A 17,673-nucleotide genomic window follows, 5' to 3' on the forward strand; every position below is an offset into this window, starting at 1 on the left:
CATACAGCTTTGCATTTAATGTATTCATAGTTTCCTGCTACTCTTTTATGTGCATACGCACCAACATAAATGGGAAACCGAGAGATATGCTTTTTAGAACTTTCATTATAATTTTATCCTCTTCTCAATACCTACCTCGGAATTCTGAATACTGTGGCAAATTGGTTTCTTAATCTAATGGCAGCTCATAAAATCTGTGCAGTAATAAAAAAAAATAGTAAAAAAAAGAAATCCTAAAGAGATTTTTCTCATCTTAAGTGGGAGCAAAATAAGACCTATAACAATATGCGCTCATAAAGCCTTATAGCTGTCCTCGGTATATGATAGTCAGACAAACAGAGAAAGTTGTTTCCTTGTAGGAAGAATTAGAACATGGATGGGATTATGAATCCAGCTGGTCCGCGGAAGTTCAAAGCCGCCTGTTTTACATTATTTACCAGCATCAAATTATTTTCCATAATTAGATTTTTTTTCATGAGCTGCACCGGGAAAGCTTCCAGCCTGCATAAAGTTGAATAAATGAATTACATGGTGACTAGAGAAGGGCCGACTCGGGTACAGAATGCAGATAGTTTCCTTTCAGAGTGCGACGATCACGTTGTTATTCATCCTTCCTATTGTGATACGCAGTTAAATGACCTGCAAGATTTATTGCACGCATGCGACGTCTCTGAAATGAGATCTATTAATGTAATATTTGTCAGTGCTGAAATGTTATTTATCCCAACCCAGGAGGCCATATGATGCCTATAAATACAACTTTACTCATAAATACGTGTCATTTCCTATAAATAAATTCGTAACAGAAAAATCTTGTGAACAGCATATCTTCGACATGATGTATTGCTTCAGATGGATCGACATCTGTTTTTGAAAGATAACACTGTTCAACGGCAAATTTGAACCAGAGATGGCTTTCTGCATCCCGAACGTTACTACACAGGAGTATTAGGGGCTGCAAATTAAAAGCCAAAACGATGAGAATCATGAAAACTAAATTGAAACAGTCAAACACAATAAAATGTCATTTGACGAGAAAGTATGAAGTTACAAGTAATTTTAAAAAAGTCTTTATGGCAGAAAAAAATGCATACAAACATTTCAGAGTATCAGGTTGTGATATGACAAAATGGAGGAGCATATTGACATACCCTTATCATGAGGACAGCTTTCCTGATGTCCCGGACACCATCGTAGACCAAACGGGATGCATCGATGAATTCATTCTCCTCAAAGGCCTGTGGTGGGTTTGTACTCAGCGCCTCGATTGCTACTTCCACTTGTTCGGCAAAACGAGGCATGACTTTAGGAAGAAAGTGTGTGGGAGAGATTTAGAAACTTTGCAGTGAGGGGTAACGTGACACTCCATTTGACATACAGTGCAAAATGTTGTTTTGCGTTCAGTAAGTGCCAAAGATTTCAGTAATAGTACCATGCATGTTCTTTCGGGTGAATATTTAAATACACTCAGCACGGAGACTCTGTACTACTGCAGTAAAAATAGTCCCACCAAACAAACCAAAAGTGGCATCATGCAACCTCCAATGAGAATTTGAAAATAGCATCCTGACAGTCAGACACCAGAGCAAAGATGTGTCACAAAACAGCATCGGTATCTTTTCAAAGGAGGTTGACCTGCCATCTTAACATTGTGACTTAAGACTCGACGCCGTCGACACACAATTTGATTGAAGTATAAAGCTTGACGAGTTCTAAAGAAAGAATCAAAATAAGCAGGTAAAACAAAGTGAGCTCTGAGCTCTGAAAGGCTGGTTCAAGGGTTGGGTCATTGTTTATTGGCAGTCTCCCCGTTATTATCAAAATCATACAAGTGGTGGAAGTTGCAGAGTATTCGAACTGTTTTCCCTTCTGTTAACATTGTGAAATTATCTCACCGCAATACAGCCTCTCTTGTGCAAGATTTCATCTAGGCTAGAGAAGCTATCACTCGTGTTTTGCCAGGAAATGATTGTAAATTGCAGGTGTGTTTTTGTGTACACAGTTGGTTGGAGTTTCCTGTTTGTGTGGCACACGCTCCCGTGCCATTTATTGCAAAGAAGAAGAAAAAAAAGCCAACTTCGCCTGTCAAATCACAAGGCCTAAGGAGGAAAAATGATCAACACACTTTGAGCGGAACAAAAGCCAAGCAGTAAAAAGAAAATTCCTATTTGCCTGTAAAAAAAAAAAAAAAAAAAAAAAAATGGTTGGTCAGAGGTGACGGAGGCGATGCTTGTTATGTGTTCAGTTGAATTGTGCTGAAATTAGAAATGATAGCTTACAAAAGGAGAACACCGGTGGCTCGTGATACAAAAGACCAAAATCATACACTGTTATTGAATACAGACCAAGACAGTCTCAGCGTCATTTTGCCATGAATCACGCAATACCTTACCACTAAGTGTGATTTCGCAGAGAACCGCGCAAGAACTCGCCACCGAGCGTTATTTTGCGCTGCATGGCGCGAGGACGAGAGAGCGGTAATCAATGCCAAGAAATCATATCATTTTTATCGTCTTTGCTCAACTTCAATGTCCATAGATTTTATCCCAGTCTTTATTGAATGAACTACATCTTCATCTTCATTAGTGTAGTTTAGATGTCCAATTATGAACAAAATGCCTTGTCAAATCATGTACCGGTAGTTCAGGTCTAAGGCAAGTCGAGTCATTCCCAAGTTTTTTGGCAGCAAGTCGCAAGTCCAAAAACAGCAGCTCGAGTATGACACGAGTCAAGGCATATGACTCATGTCCCCCATCTCTGAAACATAAACCCACAAACCCTCATATACTTTCTCAAAATTATGTCTGTCATCTGTCTGCTTCTCAATAATAATACAAAATGTTGCTGTTGTTTCCCTCCATCTGACCATTCATCAATGATTTTCCGGGTACTATTTTTTTTTTTTTTCTTTTATAAGGTAGGCCACTTTGTGATATGATGTTTTGAAAAACATGATTTTTTTTTCATTAAGAGATGACAGAATAGTTTTTGGTAAAAATTGTCAGAAACCGTAACAATTTTAATCAGGTTGTAGAAGAGATGACAACAAACAAGTCAGGCAGCTCAGCGGGTGTCCCCGCACATCAATGTGTGTGATTGTTTTCATCTTGACTGACTTTCTCTTCGTCGAAGATGAATGACCTGAATCAATTAGTCATCTAGCATTGCAGGTGTACACATTTGAGGCATACCTCTTTTGGCATTAAGCTATGTCTCAACAAACATAAAAGGCACTACAAAATCTCTCACTTCCTTCATTTTTAATTTAGTTTAATCCACTTAGTGGAGCAGCATAAAATAGGCTTTTGGGAATTGCTGGGAAGGCATTTTAAATAGAAATATTTAAATTTCTGCAAGCTCTTAATGAGCAAGGTTGCTGATGGTAAGGAGCAATTTCACTCATTCCGGTTGAGAAATGATGAAGGGAATTAAATGTGACCATGTAGGAATGGATTTTTTCACCCTCCAGGCTTAGGCACAGTTTTAAGTAGGAAGTTACGCAAGAACAATGAAGAACCCCTAGTGCAGAGATGGCGTGCCCCTGTGAGGTGTTTAACAAGCTCTAAATAGCACAACCCATTTTTTAACTTTTTTTTTTTTTTTTTGAACTCATCCTCAATTCCACACGAACACAGTTTGAGTAGTGAACTGCAAAAGCAATCATACACACGTCGGCATCAGTCCTGAGTGCATGGGAAATGTTTGCCTGTATCTCTCGGTGCATATGGAGTCTTTTAAAATTATATTGCTAAGCCCGAACAATGCTTTATTACTTAACAACAGGTTTATGAATTGAACACCTGATAAAGACCACCGCAACCAGGAAGCAGAATGTACCTAACTGAAACAAAATACAGTACGGACCAACCATCTAGTCATTGCTCAAAACTGCTTGTCCTCATTTCAGTCACAGGTAACTGCAGCCTATCTCAGCTGACTGGAGGTGAGAGGTCGGGTAAACCCCAGATTGGTCGACAGTCAATCACAGCACATAAACTGTTTGGACAACCAACCATTCACATTTACATTCAACTAACATGCATGTTTTGCGGAGTATCTGGACAAAAGCCAGGCAATCTCAGGGTGAACAGGAAAAACCCTCAACACAGAAGTTCTAACAGACTTTCAAACCCAAAACTCGCGACTGAGGCGGAGTTGCGAACCACCAACTCGCCGTGCTGCCATATGTCATTCAATACTTAATATCTGTTTGATTTTACATCTCCCCATTCAACTATTTTAAACAAATGTCACCTCAATAGGCTTGAACCCTTTCAGGGACAGCGGTTACTAAGTGGACAGCTTATCATGTTGTCACATTACAGGGTGCACGAAAGGGTTAAACATCCACTCCACATAGCACTGTGCTTACCTTTTGAAAAGGGAACACCATTTTTGAACGATTTGGGCTAACAGACAGTATGAAACGGCTCTCTTTCCGTTGCAATGATCCCCAAATGTACAGGCATGACGTGTGGGCCACGGGGAGAATGCAGTATGTGTTATTACTCACTATAAATACTGACTAAATCCCATTTAACATGCCCCAATGTAATAACTAGGAGTAATGCCACCGCACCTCTTGTAATGGCACACTAAGTTAGGCCATTTATCAGTTTTTTAATCTACCCTCTCCAGGCACCACATTAATGATTGACTTTAAAATGTGCCGCCCTCTTTTTGCAGAGGAGATTAGTTTAAACATGGGGAGTTACAGTAGTGGGCAGAAAAGTGTCTTGTAAGAAGAAGGGAGGAAGAGGAGTTTGACCATAACCACTTCCCCATTAAGCTATTGATTCCTCCTCCTCTCAAGGACACGATTCAATCCTGGGCCAATGTGTAGATTGTCTGTCAGGAATCTATGGCTCAGCTATACACACACAAGAGTTGTGTGCCTTGGCTGCATGTATTTGGCCGGCCCATTCATCTGATCACATTCAATACAGGGCAAATTGAGACAAGGTCAGAGGTTAGGCGGTTGTGATAAGTGTCCTACTGTTGATGTGGATATTGTCGCAAAGATGGACAAGGAGTCATGGACGTAAACAAAGACGAAGTTAAATGACAACCGGTCATATGCAAACAGAGATGAATGCATACACATAGGCTGGGTGAGGGAGAGTCCATTAAATGGCGACTAAGGTATTTATGAAACATAAAACCCTTAAATAATTGCCACATCGGTAGATGGGATGTGTCACATTTTGGTGACAATCCGAACAAAACCGCACATGCAATAATTTATTTTAACTCTTTCACAATATGGTCCACTTGCATCTGGGCCAAATAGGACAGTGACCAGCCAGGTTGAGCAGATGAAGCTGCATCTGCTGGTCGTGTAACAATCCGGTCTCACGTGTCATAGGTTAATGAAGAATGTCTAAGATTGTTCGGGTCTTTGCGAACGTCTCTTGAGAGCTATTCGAGTTAGTCAGTGTGTCTGAGGAAATGTTGATGATTCATCTCAAAGGCGATTTGCGAGGTCTGAGGTCACTGACATTGACCTGAGCGTGGACCTGGCTGGATGGGATTGGGATCAGGGCTCTCAAATTGTTCCTCAAACTGTTCCCTCAAGGTTGGAAGCATAAAATTCTCCAACATGTCTTGTAGGTAAATAAGTAAGACACGGGTTTAACTATTATCGTCGAATAGTTGAAGAAATCCATATCAATGCTTTGGTCCACTTGGCACATACTAGATATTCCAGAGTAAATGTTTGAAGCATGCACACCACAAAGAAAGGAGGATGGGGGAGGACATCACATCAATGAATTCCACAAAAAGCTCGAAACACTTAGTGAAATCATTGGTGACAGCTATTGATTTTCTGGAAGAGTTGAGTTAATTGGACTTGGTACCCTCTAAAAGTGTGTGGTCCTGCATCCCTATCCTTTGTTCAGCGACATTGAATCATCTTTCCCTCAGCTATAGATTTCCCCTTGACTGTGATCAAATCCATAGACTTCAGGTCTTTGACGGAGTGAGGGAAGCAAAAGTTCATGAGGATCAATAAGTGCTTCATGGTCCAGATCAATTGTGCATTGTAGCCCTTAAAAAACAGCCCAGCTAGAACCACTAAACTTAGACCAGAAAACAAAGTCGTTTTTCTTTCTTTTTTACATTCAAGAGCCAACATGGGACAATCATGTTTAATATTTCCCTGCTGCATCATTTCAGTGTCATCATGTAATTAAGACTCCCCTAATTTACACCAACTAATGCAGTTCAGCAGTTAATAAGTTAATAGATAATTTAATGGACAAAAATATACCTCGAACCAAAGCCGACTGAACATGACACTAAGAGTAAATATACCCCCTATACTCTTATCTAGTGCAGTGCAGTTCTGAAACCAACAGAAAATGTTCAGGCATCTTTTATTGTGACTTTTACTGCCACTTGGATATAATGCTATGTGCTAAGCGACAGTGTGTCTTACGACTTCAACAATCAATATCATAGGGAAGCTGAATGTATTTTTCAGTCAAAGCTCTGGGGAATCCGGTGCGTGATGCAACCGTATGTGTTAGATAAGATCCCTAAAAATGACTATGACAAACTCAACGAAAAGAAAATACACATAGAACACAATGGCAAGTCCGGGCTGCTGCGAACTCAAGCTCGCTACTTCATGGAGGATTAATGGAACAGCAGCAGAATATTATAGTCTTAATGTGAGACAAGGTTATCGTCATATGAAATTAACCTTAAGTGTCCACTGTACTTTATCAATTAAATACCTCAATCAAATGAAGAGAACCATGCAATAATAGAAGCGAATGTGCCTATGACAGCGTTGAACTAGTGCTGCAGGAGGTCCATTATGGGGGGCGTCAGTGCCAGATGAGACTCAGACGGATGACTGTGTGAGCACGTGACTCAACTGATGCTGTTCGCAATTTATCAGCTAGCTGCAAAGGATAGATCATTGGTTTCCCATTTATCCCCGGCACATGGTCGCAACAAGGGAAACAATAGATATAGTATCGTATAGTATAGATAAGTGGCAAAAATGGGAGCGACAGAAGGAAACAAGGAACCTGTGGGTGGCAATCAAGAATGAAACCATACAGAGGGCTGTCTTAACTAGAAGCGGGATTGCAATCTGATTTGAATCGCACAGACAGGTAACTATTAAATGCCATCTCAGCTCTTCCCATTTGCTTATTCCGCCACTGCAAATGGTGCATCATTAAAGTCTACCACTTTTTGCTGGTACATCTTTTGGATCCTTGTCCTGACTGCTGTCATCTTCAGATTACCAGCAGTTCGCCCTGACAAGGAAGTATACATCTATGATTTAAAAAAAAAAAAAATCACAGAAGATAAATTGAGTAAACCCAAGGGCACACCAACGTGGACAGGTGGCATCCAGGGTTTGTAAGACAGACGAATAAACGATTTTGGGACAGTGAAGATCAAGGCAGGTGTGTTCATAATTTACTGACGTCACTGGGAGACAGACAAAAGCCACTCAATTTGCATGAAAATGTCTAACACAATCAATGTTTTTCAAACAGACTAATGAGGGTGATTGGCAATGCCACTTTTATTATTTTTAACATGCAGATGAACCCTGAATGATTGAGTTCTATGAACTCTGCCTGGCAACGTGCAAATCATTGTTTTCGTATTGCTATGCAAGTTATACTGCTGCTGTTGGAAGAGAAATTCAAATGAAAAATCACAGAGCGAGTAAGAAGTAAAACAATTGGTGCCAAAACACTAGCGGTAACAATGAATACACCTTGAATTAAACGTGAGTGCATTTGTAACGTACTAACCAGTTTCAGAAAGAAGCTTGATGGACTCCAGCACACGCTCAGTGTAGACTCCCGGTTCATAATTCTCCATCTCCGCATTTATAATATGCACAACTCGAGCAGCTCGGCCCCTAATCGCTCCGGCTGTTCGGTCCAGAGTGTCCACGTCTCCCTCTTGAAGCGCGATGACGCATTTGTTTACATCCTCAAGGATGTGGTTTTCTTGAAAGAGGCGTAAATAAACAGTCAGTGGAACTGAACGACGTCTTCTCATTTGACCACCCTCCACTGGGTTTATACCTGACACAGACAGGAAGTCATCCACCGAAGTGATGTCATCCACGGCTTCGGTCAAGATGCGCACTTGCTTCTCCCACTGGTCCTTGAAAACATCCATGTTGTCCTGGGCTACTTTACTCTGAGGTCTGGCAGCCAGAGTGAGGGCAGCATTGATAACCTGTCAAGACAGAGACACTGTTCAATCCCATCGGCTCTCTGCGTTTAAAGCAAAACTTATGCTGTATAAATTGTCATTTTACCCATGTCTTTCAAGTATTTTAAAATTTAATGTTTAATTGTCCAGCAAGATCTTCAGCCAGAAAGTTTAATGCTTGTACATACTCTGTTGGGGTTAAGCTTTTCAAAGTTAAACGATATCCTTCTCCCTTATTGTGCAGAGATACTACTGCGCATCAGATAATCCATATGAACTTGAAACCTCATCATCTTATTTGTTTCACACAAATTTGGGTCCTCTGAGAAAAAGGCCCACTGTTAACCCTGGAAACAATGTATTGATTTTAACTTCCACTGGTGCTTACATGTTGAGAAACAGCACTATAAAATCCTCCTACACATTATTGATGGATGGCTCCCCCATTCTGCCATCCTGGATTCTTTAAGTCTCAGCTACAATCCATTTGTTTAAAAAAAAACGCCTTTTAGACATAAGCACTCAACCCAGTACTTGTGCGAATGCTTTACGGCATGGGGAAAAAAACTCACCTGTGGACAAAGGCTATCAATTTGGGTTGCAGCCATTCGAACCAGCTTGACACCCTCTTCATTATTAGAAATGGAGCAAGCCAAGTTGGCCACCTGAATAATGAAAGACAAAAAAAAAAAATAAATCACATCTGCGCTATTTCAACCATCCATGCATTTGCTCTGATTGCCAGTCTGTTGCAACTCTCACATTCACACCAATGGACAATTTAGTCATCAATGAAACCACCGTGTATGTTTGTGCAATTTGAGAGGAAGCCTCACACAGGGAAAAACCCACAAGAGCAGGGGGTGGGATATGCAAACTCCACAGACTGGAAGGCCCAAGTCAAGATTTGCACCCAGAATCTCTTCCACACCGTGCTGCCTTGTGATATTTCACTTACCCTTGTAAATCTATTCTGCCTTTGTTCCTAATGTGCGGAGAACAGTATGGCACATGTTCGGTTTGTCCATTCTTCTGTTTTGTAGGTCTGAGGACAGGGGGTAGTGTCACACTGTACTCGGAAAAAATGATGTCATAAATGCTGAGTTCAACTCAGGCCATATCTACCGGTACATGGTATGCACGGATAATATGTCAATAGCCACAGAAAGCATAAAGTATGCTAACCCGGATAAAGAAGCGTAAGCTTGATAAGTTGCCATCTCGAACGCGCTTGCGACGCATGACCACTAGTGAGAGATCCCATTCACTTGCTGTAACGAGGCACTTTATGCTTGTAAAAATTTAAATTCCAGACACAAGTCAGTGCAGTCCATTTAACTGCAGGTCAGGCTAATCGTGATACCCATTTCCCTTGGCATTATGTGCTATTTTGTTGTTTGTGGCATAAACACGAGTTTAAAACCTGCAATAATAAACTTTTACATCTTTTGCGTCTTCTTTATGAGCAAGTGAAGTCAACAAACCACTAGGCAGGATCAGTCTCCGATCATTTTCATCACTTCACACTGTAGAATGGAACAAAAAAAGCTGCGGTGCGAAGATGGCCAGTTGTTTGAAAGAGAGCCAAAGACATGGCTGTTAGCAACAAGGGTGCCAGTCTGCATTAGCGCTGCTAGTGCTCACATGTCGCTGTTTGAGGCAAATTGAACGAAATCAAATTTGTGTTAGACGACTCTGGCTTAGAGCTCTGTCTCTTTCCTCATGACAGCAATGAGCGCAGTGATGGATTGCCGTCCTTTTACGCGAGCGTGTGTGGAAGTGTTTAAAGTGTCTGTGTGTGAGTGTGGGTGAAAAAGAGAGAGAGAAAGAGAGAGAGAGAGAGAGAGAGAGAGAGAGAGAGAGAGAGAGAGAGAGAGAGAGAGAGAGAGAGAGAGAGAGAGAGAGAGAGAGAGAGAGAGAGAGAGAGAGAGGGGAAGAAAGGTGGCACTTTTCACATGAATGTGAGTGGTTAAATGAAGATCACTTTGGGAAACAATTTAATAGAATGTTTTGCATTGGGGCCATGCATTTTTATGCCTTCAAAAGGTGCATCATATTTTATGCGTTTGTTGTCCAATTTACCATCTAATTGCAGTAAGACCCAGTTTCATCCCTGTGCTTATTTCGGCACGGACCCACGTAAGTGTGAGAGGCAAAGAGCTTTGTGGAGGCTGGAGAGAAGCCCAATAGACCCACTCCCACTGCCTCTTAACCAACGCACAGAGCTGGAAAAGGTCCAATGCTGCAACATCAGCCAAACTCCTAATTATCTAAGAAAGTGCTTTGGCTTTTTGTGTGTGTGTGTGTGTGTGTGTGTGTGTGTGTGTGTGTGTGTGTGTGTGTGTGTGTGTGTGTGTGTGTGTGTGTTTTAGAGAGGATAGATAGGAGAAAAGAGCTCAAATCAGTCGAGAAGGTGAGATGGATGGGGAATGTGCAGTCAAAAGTGCGATCCCCTCCGAATGATCATTCTTCATTTTAGCGTTGAACTATTGATTTTGTCATTTCACTCGGCCTTGAATAATCTCTTCAATTCTAATTTGATGAAGGCCTCCACTGCATTTGAAAGGATGGGCATTCTTTTGCCATGCTATCTAAATCACCTAAATGGAGCCGAGTAACTGGAAATTGATTGAAATGGTTGCGTCAAAGAGCGTAGACGGTGGCTAATCAATCAAACAATGTCCAAACTGTCTGCCTTTATTGCCATTCTACTGTATGTATAAAGCCACAGTCTCCATGTGCATGAAAGATCTGTGGATGAATCGCTGAACTTTTTGAACATTAGGGGGAGCAAATAGCAGGGGTTAGAGTCCACAAATTGAAGGTTGCTGGTTTCATCTTGAGACCTCATAAAATTAAATTAAAAGGGTCATATTGTGGTTAACACACTTTGACTTCCATACAAATAGTCATCTATCAAGTGTTAAAATGCCACCCCGCCCCACACACATATTGCGGGTCACAGCCTCTGAAAGTAAAAGCAAAAGGCGGAGTGAGCACTCGCCTGCTTGGTGTTACACACGCACTTGCCCGCGAAATGAGGCCTCTATAATCACAAAGATCAGGTTCCGACGCCGGTCGTCATGTTCATGAAAGCTGGTATATGTGGTGGGCTGAGGGCTGGCCAATGTACATGAGATATTCTAAAACAGGTTGATTTCAGCAAGACAACCAACAGCACGTGTAAAGCATGCTGGAATTGTGGATTTTGAACATGTCACGTGTTAAAAGGACTCCTGGGAATGGTTTGACATTGTAAACCACATCAATAGTACATAATGTGTCTCCTTTTTGCATCTTTGGGGAAGATACGGAACCACGTTGGCAATATTTGATTTTGCTCAATTGTGATCTTGATTTGCCGTGATAAAAATCTTTGTTAACATGGAAGGAAAAAAAAAACACCAATCAATCAGCTAATTCATTCTGATGTTACAATTCTGTTCAATTCACCAAGGTTCCACTTTTGGAACATTTAAGCTGAATTCAACAAAGACGAGAAGAGTGACACAATAAGCAAAGGACAACCCCGCCATTGTTGATTGTTCGTCTCCGTTTTTACGAGATGAAAGCTCAGTTTGAAAGACAGAAAAAAAAGCATGCTTTTAACCATTTTATATCTATTGTTGCATAAAAGTGATAATTGTCTTTGTCAATCTTAGGATGTGAGTATGACTACTGCCATCCTTGAGGCATGACTCTGTTTGACTTTGTCTTCTTTGGCACATGATTAGAACTTGAGCTAATTTGTTTATTGCTGTGACCTTTCCATTATGCTATGGCCTTGCATTCCCTTTGTGCACACTTAAACCAGTTAAAACGTTATAAGGCCAAGTTTGCCGCACATACTGACATTTGTTTAGGCTATGTCACCCCCTGTCTGGGAGTGACTAAGAGTGAAAAATTAGGGGGAATCATTTTGGACAAGTAAAATCTTCAGCCACATCTGGTATCATTCTCGTATCATTCTGGTATCATTTTTCTTGCGATTAAATCTGTGAGGAGTTGACTCACAGTCCTTGGTCTGCCCATTCAGAGTATTGAGAGCATTAATGATGAAAGAAGCTGAAGTTTGGGCGTAACATTTCAGCTCGACTTTGATTCGTGCGTCAGGTGACCAATATAATACAGGTGGAAAATACTGAGTGGGCCAGTAATTTTGCACTGCTCTGTTGTGGCATTCCATGATTTAAAACAATCCTATTCATATGTTAAAGCACATGCTTAAGTAGTATGAACCGGAACCCACATCATATTCGTCAAAGGCTCTCCCTCGGGTATATCATCGTCTAGAAATGCTGAGCATTAATGTTTTCTCCAAAGAATTCATCATCTTGAGAGCAGAGAGAATGCAGCTTATTTTACCATTTACGAGGAAGGAACACTCCCTTCCCCCTCCCAAAAATAAGAAATTGAGAACTGCCTTCATGGTGGGGGGACTATTTAAAAAGTGCATGCTGTTTCAATGGTGCATTGTATTGCAACAACTGCTGTTTTAGTATTGGGTTTTGTTTGGTCCATTGCTAATTCCTGCTGTACCCATAAATGGTCAGCTAACACTATATTGGCAGGGGCCTTCCTTCAAAGGCGTGTTCAACATGTTTTAAAAACAGCATATTTTATCAATCACCTTTAGTGATTCCCTGATAAGGGCATGATGCATAGGAGCGTAACTTTATGGATTATTCATATCTCCTGACACATCAACATGATCAGTCAGGATCTAATCATGTTCTACACACCCAAAAGATTTTAAGATTTGCTTTGACAAATTGTAAAATTTTCCAGCATGTTGCAGCAGTCCCTGCAGTGATTGTCCCGTGACACTTGAGGCGCAAAATTAAAAAGTGAGCATAAATGAGAAAGGGCAAAAATGTTACTTCAAGGCAAATTTGATTAAACGTAGTCTCTGTAGGATTCTTTTAGAGTGACAAGTGCTGCACGAACCATTTCAAGTTTCTCCAATCTGACAGATGTGACATTTAAAAAGCTATGTGATACGAATGATTGCTTTATTGAGGAACTGGATATGCCATTCCAGTTGGCTGAATCAGATGAAAGAATAAATAACTTACAGTACATTCAGTTTATTTGTTATCCGAGCCTAGAAAAATGTTTTATTTTCAATAGTGCCCAGAATCCTTCTGTAGCATCCATCCATGACATTGCTCTGTGGTGCCTTGTCATGTCGGCGTATTTCAGGAGGACAGTGGCAATAAAGTTATGTAAAAAATGTGGCTTGATGTTTATTGTTATATCTACAAAATACCCAAGTTTTTGTGTGGCTCGTATAATTCATGCACTATATTTGTTCTCTGGTGTCTGTAGCATGTTCAGCGTCACCATAGTGGCCGTATTCAAGTGTTGTTGTTTCCCATGGTGTTGCTGCCGCTAGTAAAGTTACATAAAAGTAGACGGTGGATTCATGTTTGTTGTTGCAGCATTTTATTCCTGAGTGTGTGTGAGTGTGTGTGTGTGTGTGTGTGTGTGTGTGTGTGTGTGTGTGTGTGTGTGTGTGTGTGTGTGTGTGTAGGTCCACGTCCATGTTCCATAAAAAGTCATTCATGAAAACAAGTTTCAATCGATGACTCGCAAAGTGTTTTGAATTATATTGAATTGATGGAGGGGGCCCTTTCTTCACTAAAAGTGAAGAAAGAGATTTTTTGGCCCATGTTCCCCGGATCATCACAACCACACACACACACACACACACACACACACACACACACACACACACACACACACACACACACACACACACACACACACAAACAAAAGACCCACTGCTCACAAACTATGAAACCAATACTATTCCCAGGTTCCCTTTATGTTATCCAATTAAAAGGAGGAGTAGAAATTCAACGGCATTGGAAAAGTCTCTTAGTGTAGACATTACAACATGTGGTCACTGATGGTGTAGTGGTACACTCGCTTGACTTGTGTGCAGGTAGCGTGGGATCGGTTCCCGCTCAGTGACGTGTGGATGTGAGTGTGAATGGTCGTTTGTCTCTATATGTGCCCTGTGACTGGCTGGCGACCAGTTCAGGGTGTATTCTATCTCCTGCCAATAGTCAGCTGGGACAGGCTCCAGCAACTCCACCTCACCCTTTTCTGGATAAGCGGTCTTGAAGATGGATGGATGGATGACAACATGTTTTGATTTTCTAGTAATGTTGGGGAGGCATTTATATATTGACATTCAAATAAACATGACCTCTTTAATGCTGCTTATACAGACATAGGCGCCCACAACGTAGAAACACATTTGCGTTCAGAACGCGCACACGCACGATCACGCATATGTATGCTTACACTAAGATTAAATAAATCGGTCTGTCAACATTTCAACAGGATGGAGCAGTATCAGGGGAATATCATTTGCAGACTGGAAAAACAATCACAGCCTTGCACACAGGGGTACTTCTACTTGCCTTGTCATGCAGTTGACAGCTCCTAGCAGTCTCCCACATGTCTGCACATACAATTGCGTGACCCGGAGGGGACAAAGGTAAGGCGCGAGGCACTTGGCCACGCCACATGTCGAGGCAGTTGAGTCGACAGGGGAAATGAAACAATAAAGGGTGTTCACCCACTGTTATTTATTATGAACAATGCCTTGGAAAATCAATGGCTATTAAGAGCGTACATACATTGCCCGGGAGGATGGCCACCGGACGCACCACTGCATCAAAAGACATCCTTGGGGTCTATTAAGAAACAATAGTGTGGAAAAACCTTTTCAAATTTGTTTGTTATGATATGGCTACACCTATAAAGAAGGATCTTTACTGGGATTTATAATAGTAAGTACGGGATACGTATCCATAGCATGTTGCACCAAACAGGATTTTTTTGTTTTTTTTTAATACTGGGTTTAGACAGGAGTAATGGGGGAAAAAAGTCAGTCTACTCTCTTCATTTGATTGCATAGCATAGACAGTGTATGACTTATGAACTGAGGGAACAGTTGTTTGATTACCGACTATGATTGCTTTGTCTCAGTTTTACCATTTTCCTTTCCATGCTGGTAGGAGAGACAAAGTCTGTTCTCTCTGCAGAACTCAACTCATCATTTTAGTCTAAATGACAAGCTCACTGACAAGTAGCTGACAGAGAGGCTCTATCCTATACACAGTTGATTTGTCTGCCTACTGCCTATGGACACTTACTGATACTTGAACACACGCACACGCACACACACACATACACACACACGCGGATATTGTGATATTGTTGATGTGTAAACCCAGGGATTCTTGAAAGAAAAAAAAAGTAATATGTCTACCTTTCTTGAGACTGAAGATTTACTCAAGGTGTGTGCTTGCAAACAGATGTGGAAGCTGCTCTGCTAACTGGGCGCAATCCCTATTGTGTCTGCAACACACCCCAAATTACCTTGTAGTTCATTTTACACATTGCGGGATGACTACTTGCCAAAAAATTGAGCACCGACAATTTGATCTGGAAATACCCATTTTTGCTCGCTGATTTTGGCACGTGCAACGTGGGTATAAGCAGAGTACAGACAAAATGAGAGACGGTGGCAAGAACTTTTTTGCTTGTGTAAACTTTTTCAAAATGTCTTCTATTATTGCCACGAAATGTCGTCTACTCAGTATGACAATTTTGGACCTTCTGAATAGTATAAGGGCTGACTTGGAGCCAGTCACAAGAGGGAGTCATTTCATTTTCAACAATGACAAAGCCCTGACAATCGGTGCTTGCCTCCCCAAGAGCGGTTTTTGGTTTTGGACTGTGTTCAAGATTTAAATGTTTAATAAACATTTAAATCTTGAACATTGTTTATGCAGGATGGGCACATGCCTGGGCCCCAAATTGTCACCTACTAGGGGTGAGGCAAATCAAAGAAGCATGCCTTTTATGTGGTTGCTGGCTTCCTCAAAATGCACTTGATTTAGAAATATCATGGAAAAAATAAATAAAATGAAAAGTGATAATCACGAAACAATTTGAATCAGAATTTACTGCCAGAATATATTCTTTCAAACCCAGCAGAAGAAATTCCGGTGTGTGGCAATTTAGCAAAAAAAAAAAAGTAATTTATTAAAAAGTTCAACTATGCAACCTGGCTTTCCGATGCTCCGAGGATCTACGTAATTTAGTATCGGAGCTGTTTGCCACCCGATGAAATGCGATCCACTTCACCATCATTGCCATCTCCTTGACAACCATGGTTGAGTTTGTGAAGAATCCTGACAGAGTGATTTACAGCACTCTTTCCTCTGGAGTCGTGGTTAAGGGATGGATATTCCAGCGGAAAGAAAAGTGGCTGGCTCGCTTATAAATATGTTAATTTTGCTGCAGGCTGTTGGGGAGGTAAACCAGCACTGCTAGTAGGAAGACATTGGAATTGTACATGAGATAACATGTGGGGGTGGATGACGACACCGTTCAGATAAGCACAATAACGTGTGTGAGGCCACAAATGTACACACGCACTGCACCAGAAAAGAAGAGCGGAGGCATTTGATTTCACACAAAAGACGATGTTAGCAATCTTAATGCAGTATTCCGAGCGTTGGTTGTTGACGCCCTCTGTAGTATTAAATGTAAAGGAGGCATGATTCTTCACGTGACCTCCTCCGCAGCCTCCCAATTCTGAATGTCTTAATGAAGGAGGCCATAGAAGGAGAAGGTGGGCTCATTGACAATAATAGCCACAGTATAATATTTTATCAAGCCCAGAAAGGGTGTACACGGGGTGGTAATTGAAAGTCGTATGAACAAATCATAGTCAGTTGTACAGATTGAATGTAGGGTTATTGTGAATGTGTGTGTGTGTGTGCGTGCGTGCATGCGGACAGGGACCACATGGAATTGGGGTACTCTGGTACCCCTATGAAGCCAAAAGAACACAGCGTCTCGAAGGTAGTCCAAGTACAGTGCTTTAAGATCACTCAACATCTCTTTTTTTTTTAAGCTATAGTGCAAGCACGGGAGCCAGACTGCCTTTTTTCCAGACTTGCTCCCCTTCCTCGACGAAGCTATTGATTTCTCTTTGCTTCCTCTCTTTCTGTCCTGTCCTCCATATGAATGCTGGCCAAGCAGTTGGGCTTGGCACAAAAACATAATTATGAAAATGGACCTCTGGGTTGTTTGGTTTAATCTATTCGTAGAGTGCCCCGGTCCAATGCAACAGGGGCTATTCAAATCGGTTGCAAAGAAGCGACATTGGGACAGTGCAACCCTTTGCATTCTAAAGAACGGTGACATCAGTCACCATCTCAAACATTCCGGGTCCAAATGATCAGAAATGCACCCAGCTCGGTCCAGACTCACAATTTATTGTGCGCATGTGCTTCCACATCAAAGTTGATGCCTCTTGTCAAATACCAAATGCCATCAATTTTACAGTGTAGGCTCAGACAGCAATTCACCTCTCCTCCACTTACACTTCAATGGGCAGTCAAACCAAAATGGCACAAATAATTTTCAAGCCAGTCAAAAAAAAAAAAA

The 17,673-nt window shown here is 41.3% G+C and overlaps 1 protein-coding gene across 2 annotated transcripts in view; it reads right to left on the minus strand.

Annotated features, from left to right (window-relative positions):
• The window catches only part of ctnna2 (catenin (cadherin-associated protein), alpha 2), a 217,003-nt gene that overhangs the window by 24,504 nt on the left and 174,826 nt on the right, over positions 1 to 17,673 (minus strand). The window contains exons 1-5 of one of the 2 annotated variants that reach the window (XM_019876738.1): positions 9,681 to 9,961; positions 8,769 to 8,861; positions 8,064 to 8,220; positions 7,785 to 7,985; positions 1,152 to 1,303 (exon numbers count right to left, since the gene is read on the minus strand). In XM_019876738.1, coding sequence (XP_019732297.1) covers positions 1,152 to 1,303; positions 7,785 to 7,985; positions 8,064 to 8,220; positions 8,769 to 8,804 — 546 coding nt within the window. In that variant the 5' untranslated portion in view covers positions 8,805 to 8,861; positions 9,681 to 9,961. Of the gene's footprint in view, positions 1 to 1,151; positions 1,304 to 7,784; positions 7,986 to 8,063; positions 8,221 to 8,768; positions 8,862 to 9,680; positions 9,962 to 17,673 lie in introns of those variants that run through there. The other variant, XM_019876737.1, reaches the window with a different exon arrangement.

The sequence above is a fragment of the Hippocampus comes genome, unplaced genomic scaffold, assembly GCF_001891065.2.
Source record: "Hippocampus comes isolate QL1 unplaced genomic scaffold, H_comes_QL1_v1.1 scaffold51, whole genome shotgun sequence".
NCBI classification, from domain to species: domain Eukaryota; kingdom Metazoa; phylum Chordata; class Actinopteri; order Syngnathiformes; family Syngnathidae; genus Hippocampus; species Hippocampus comes.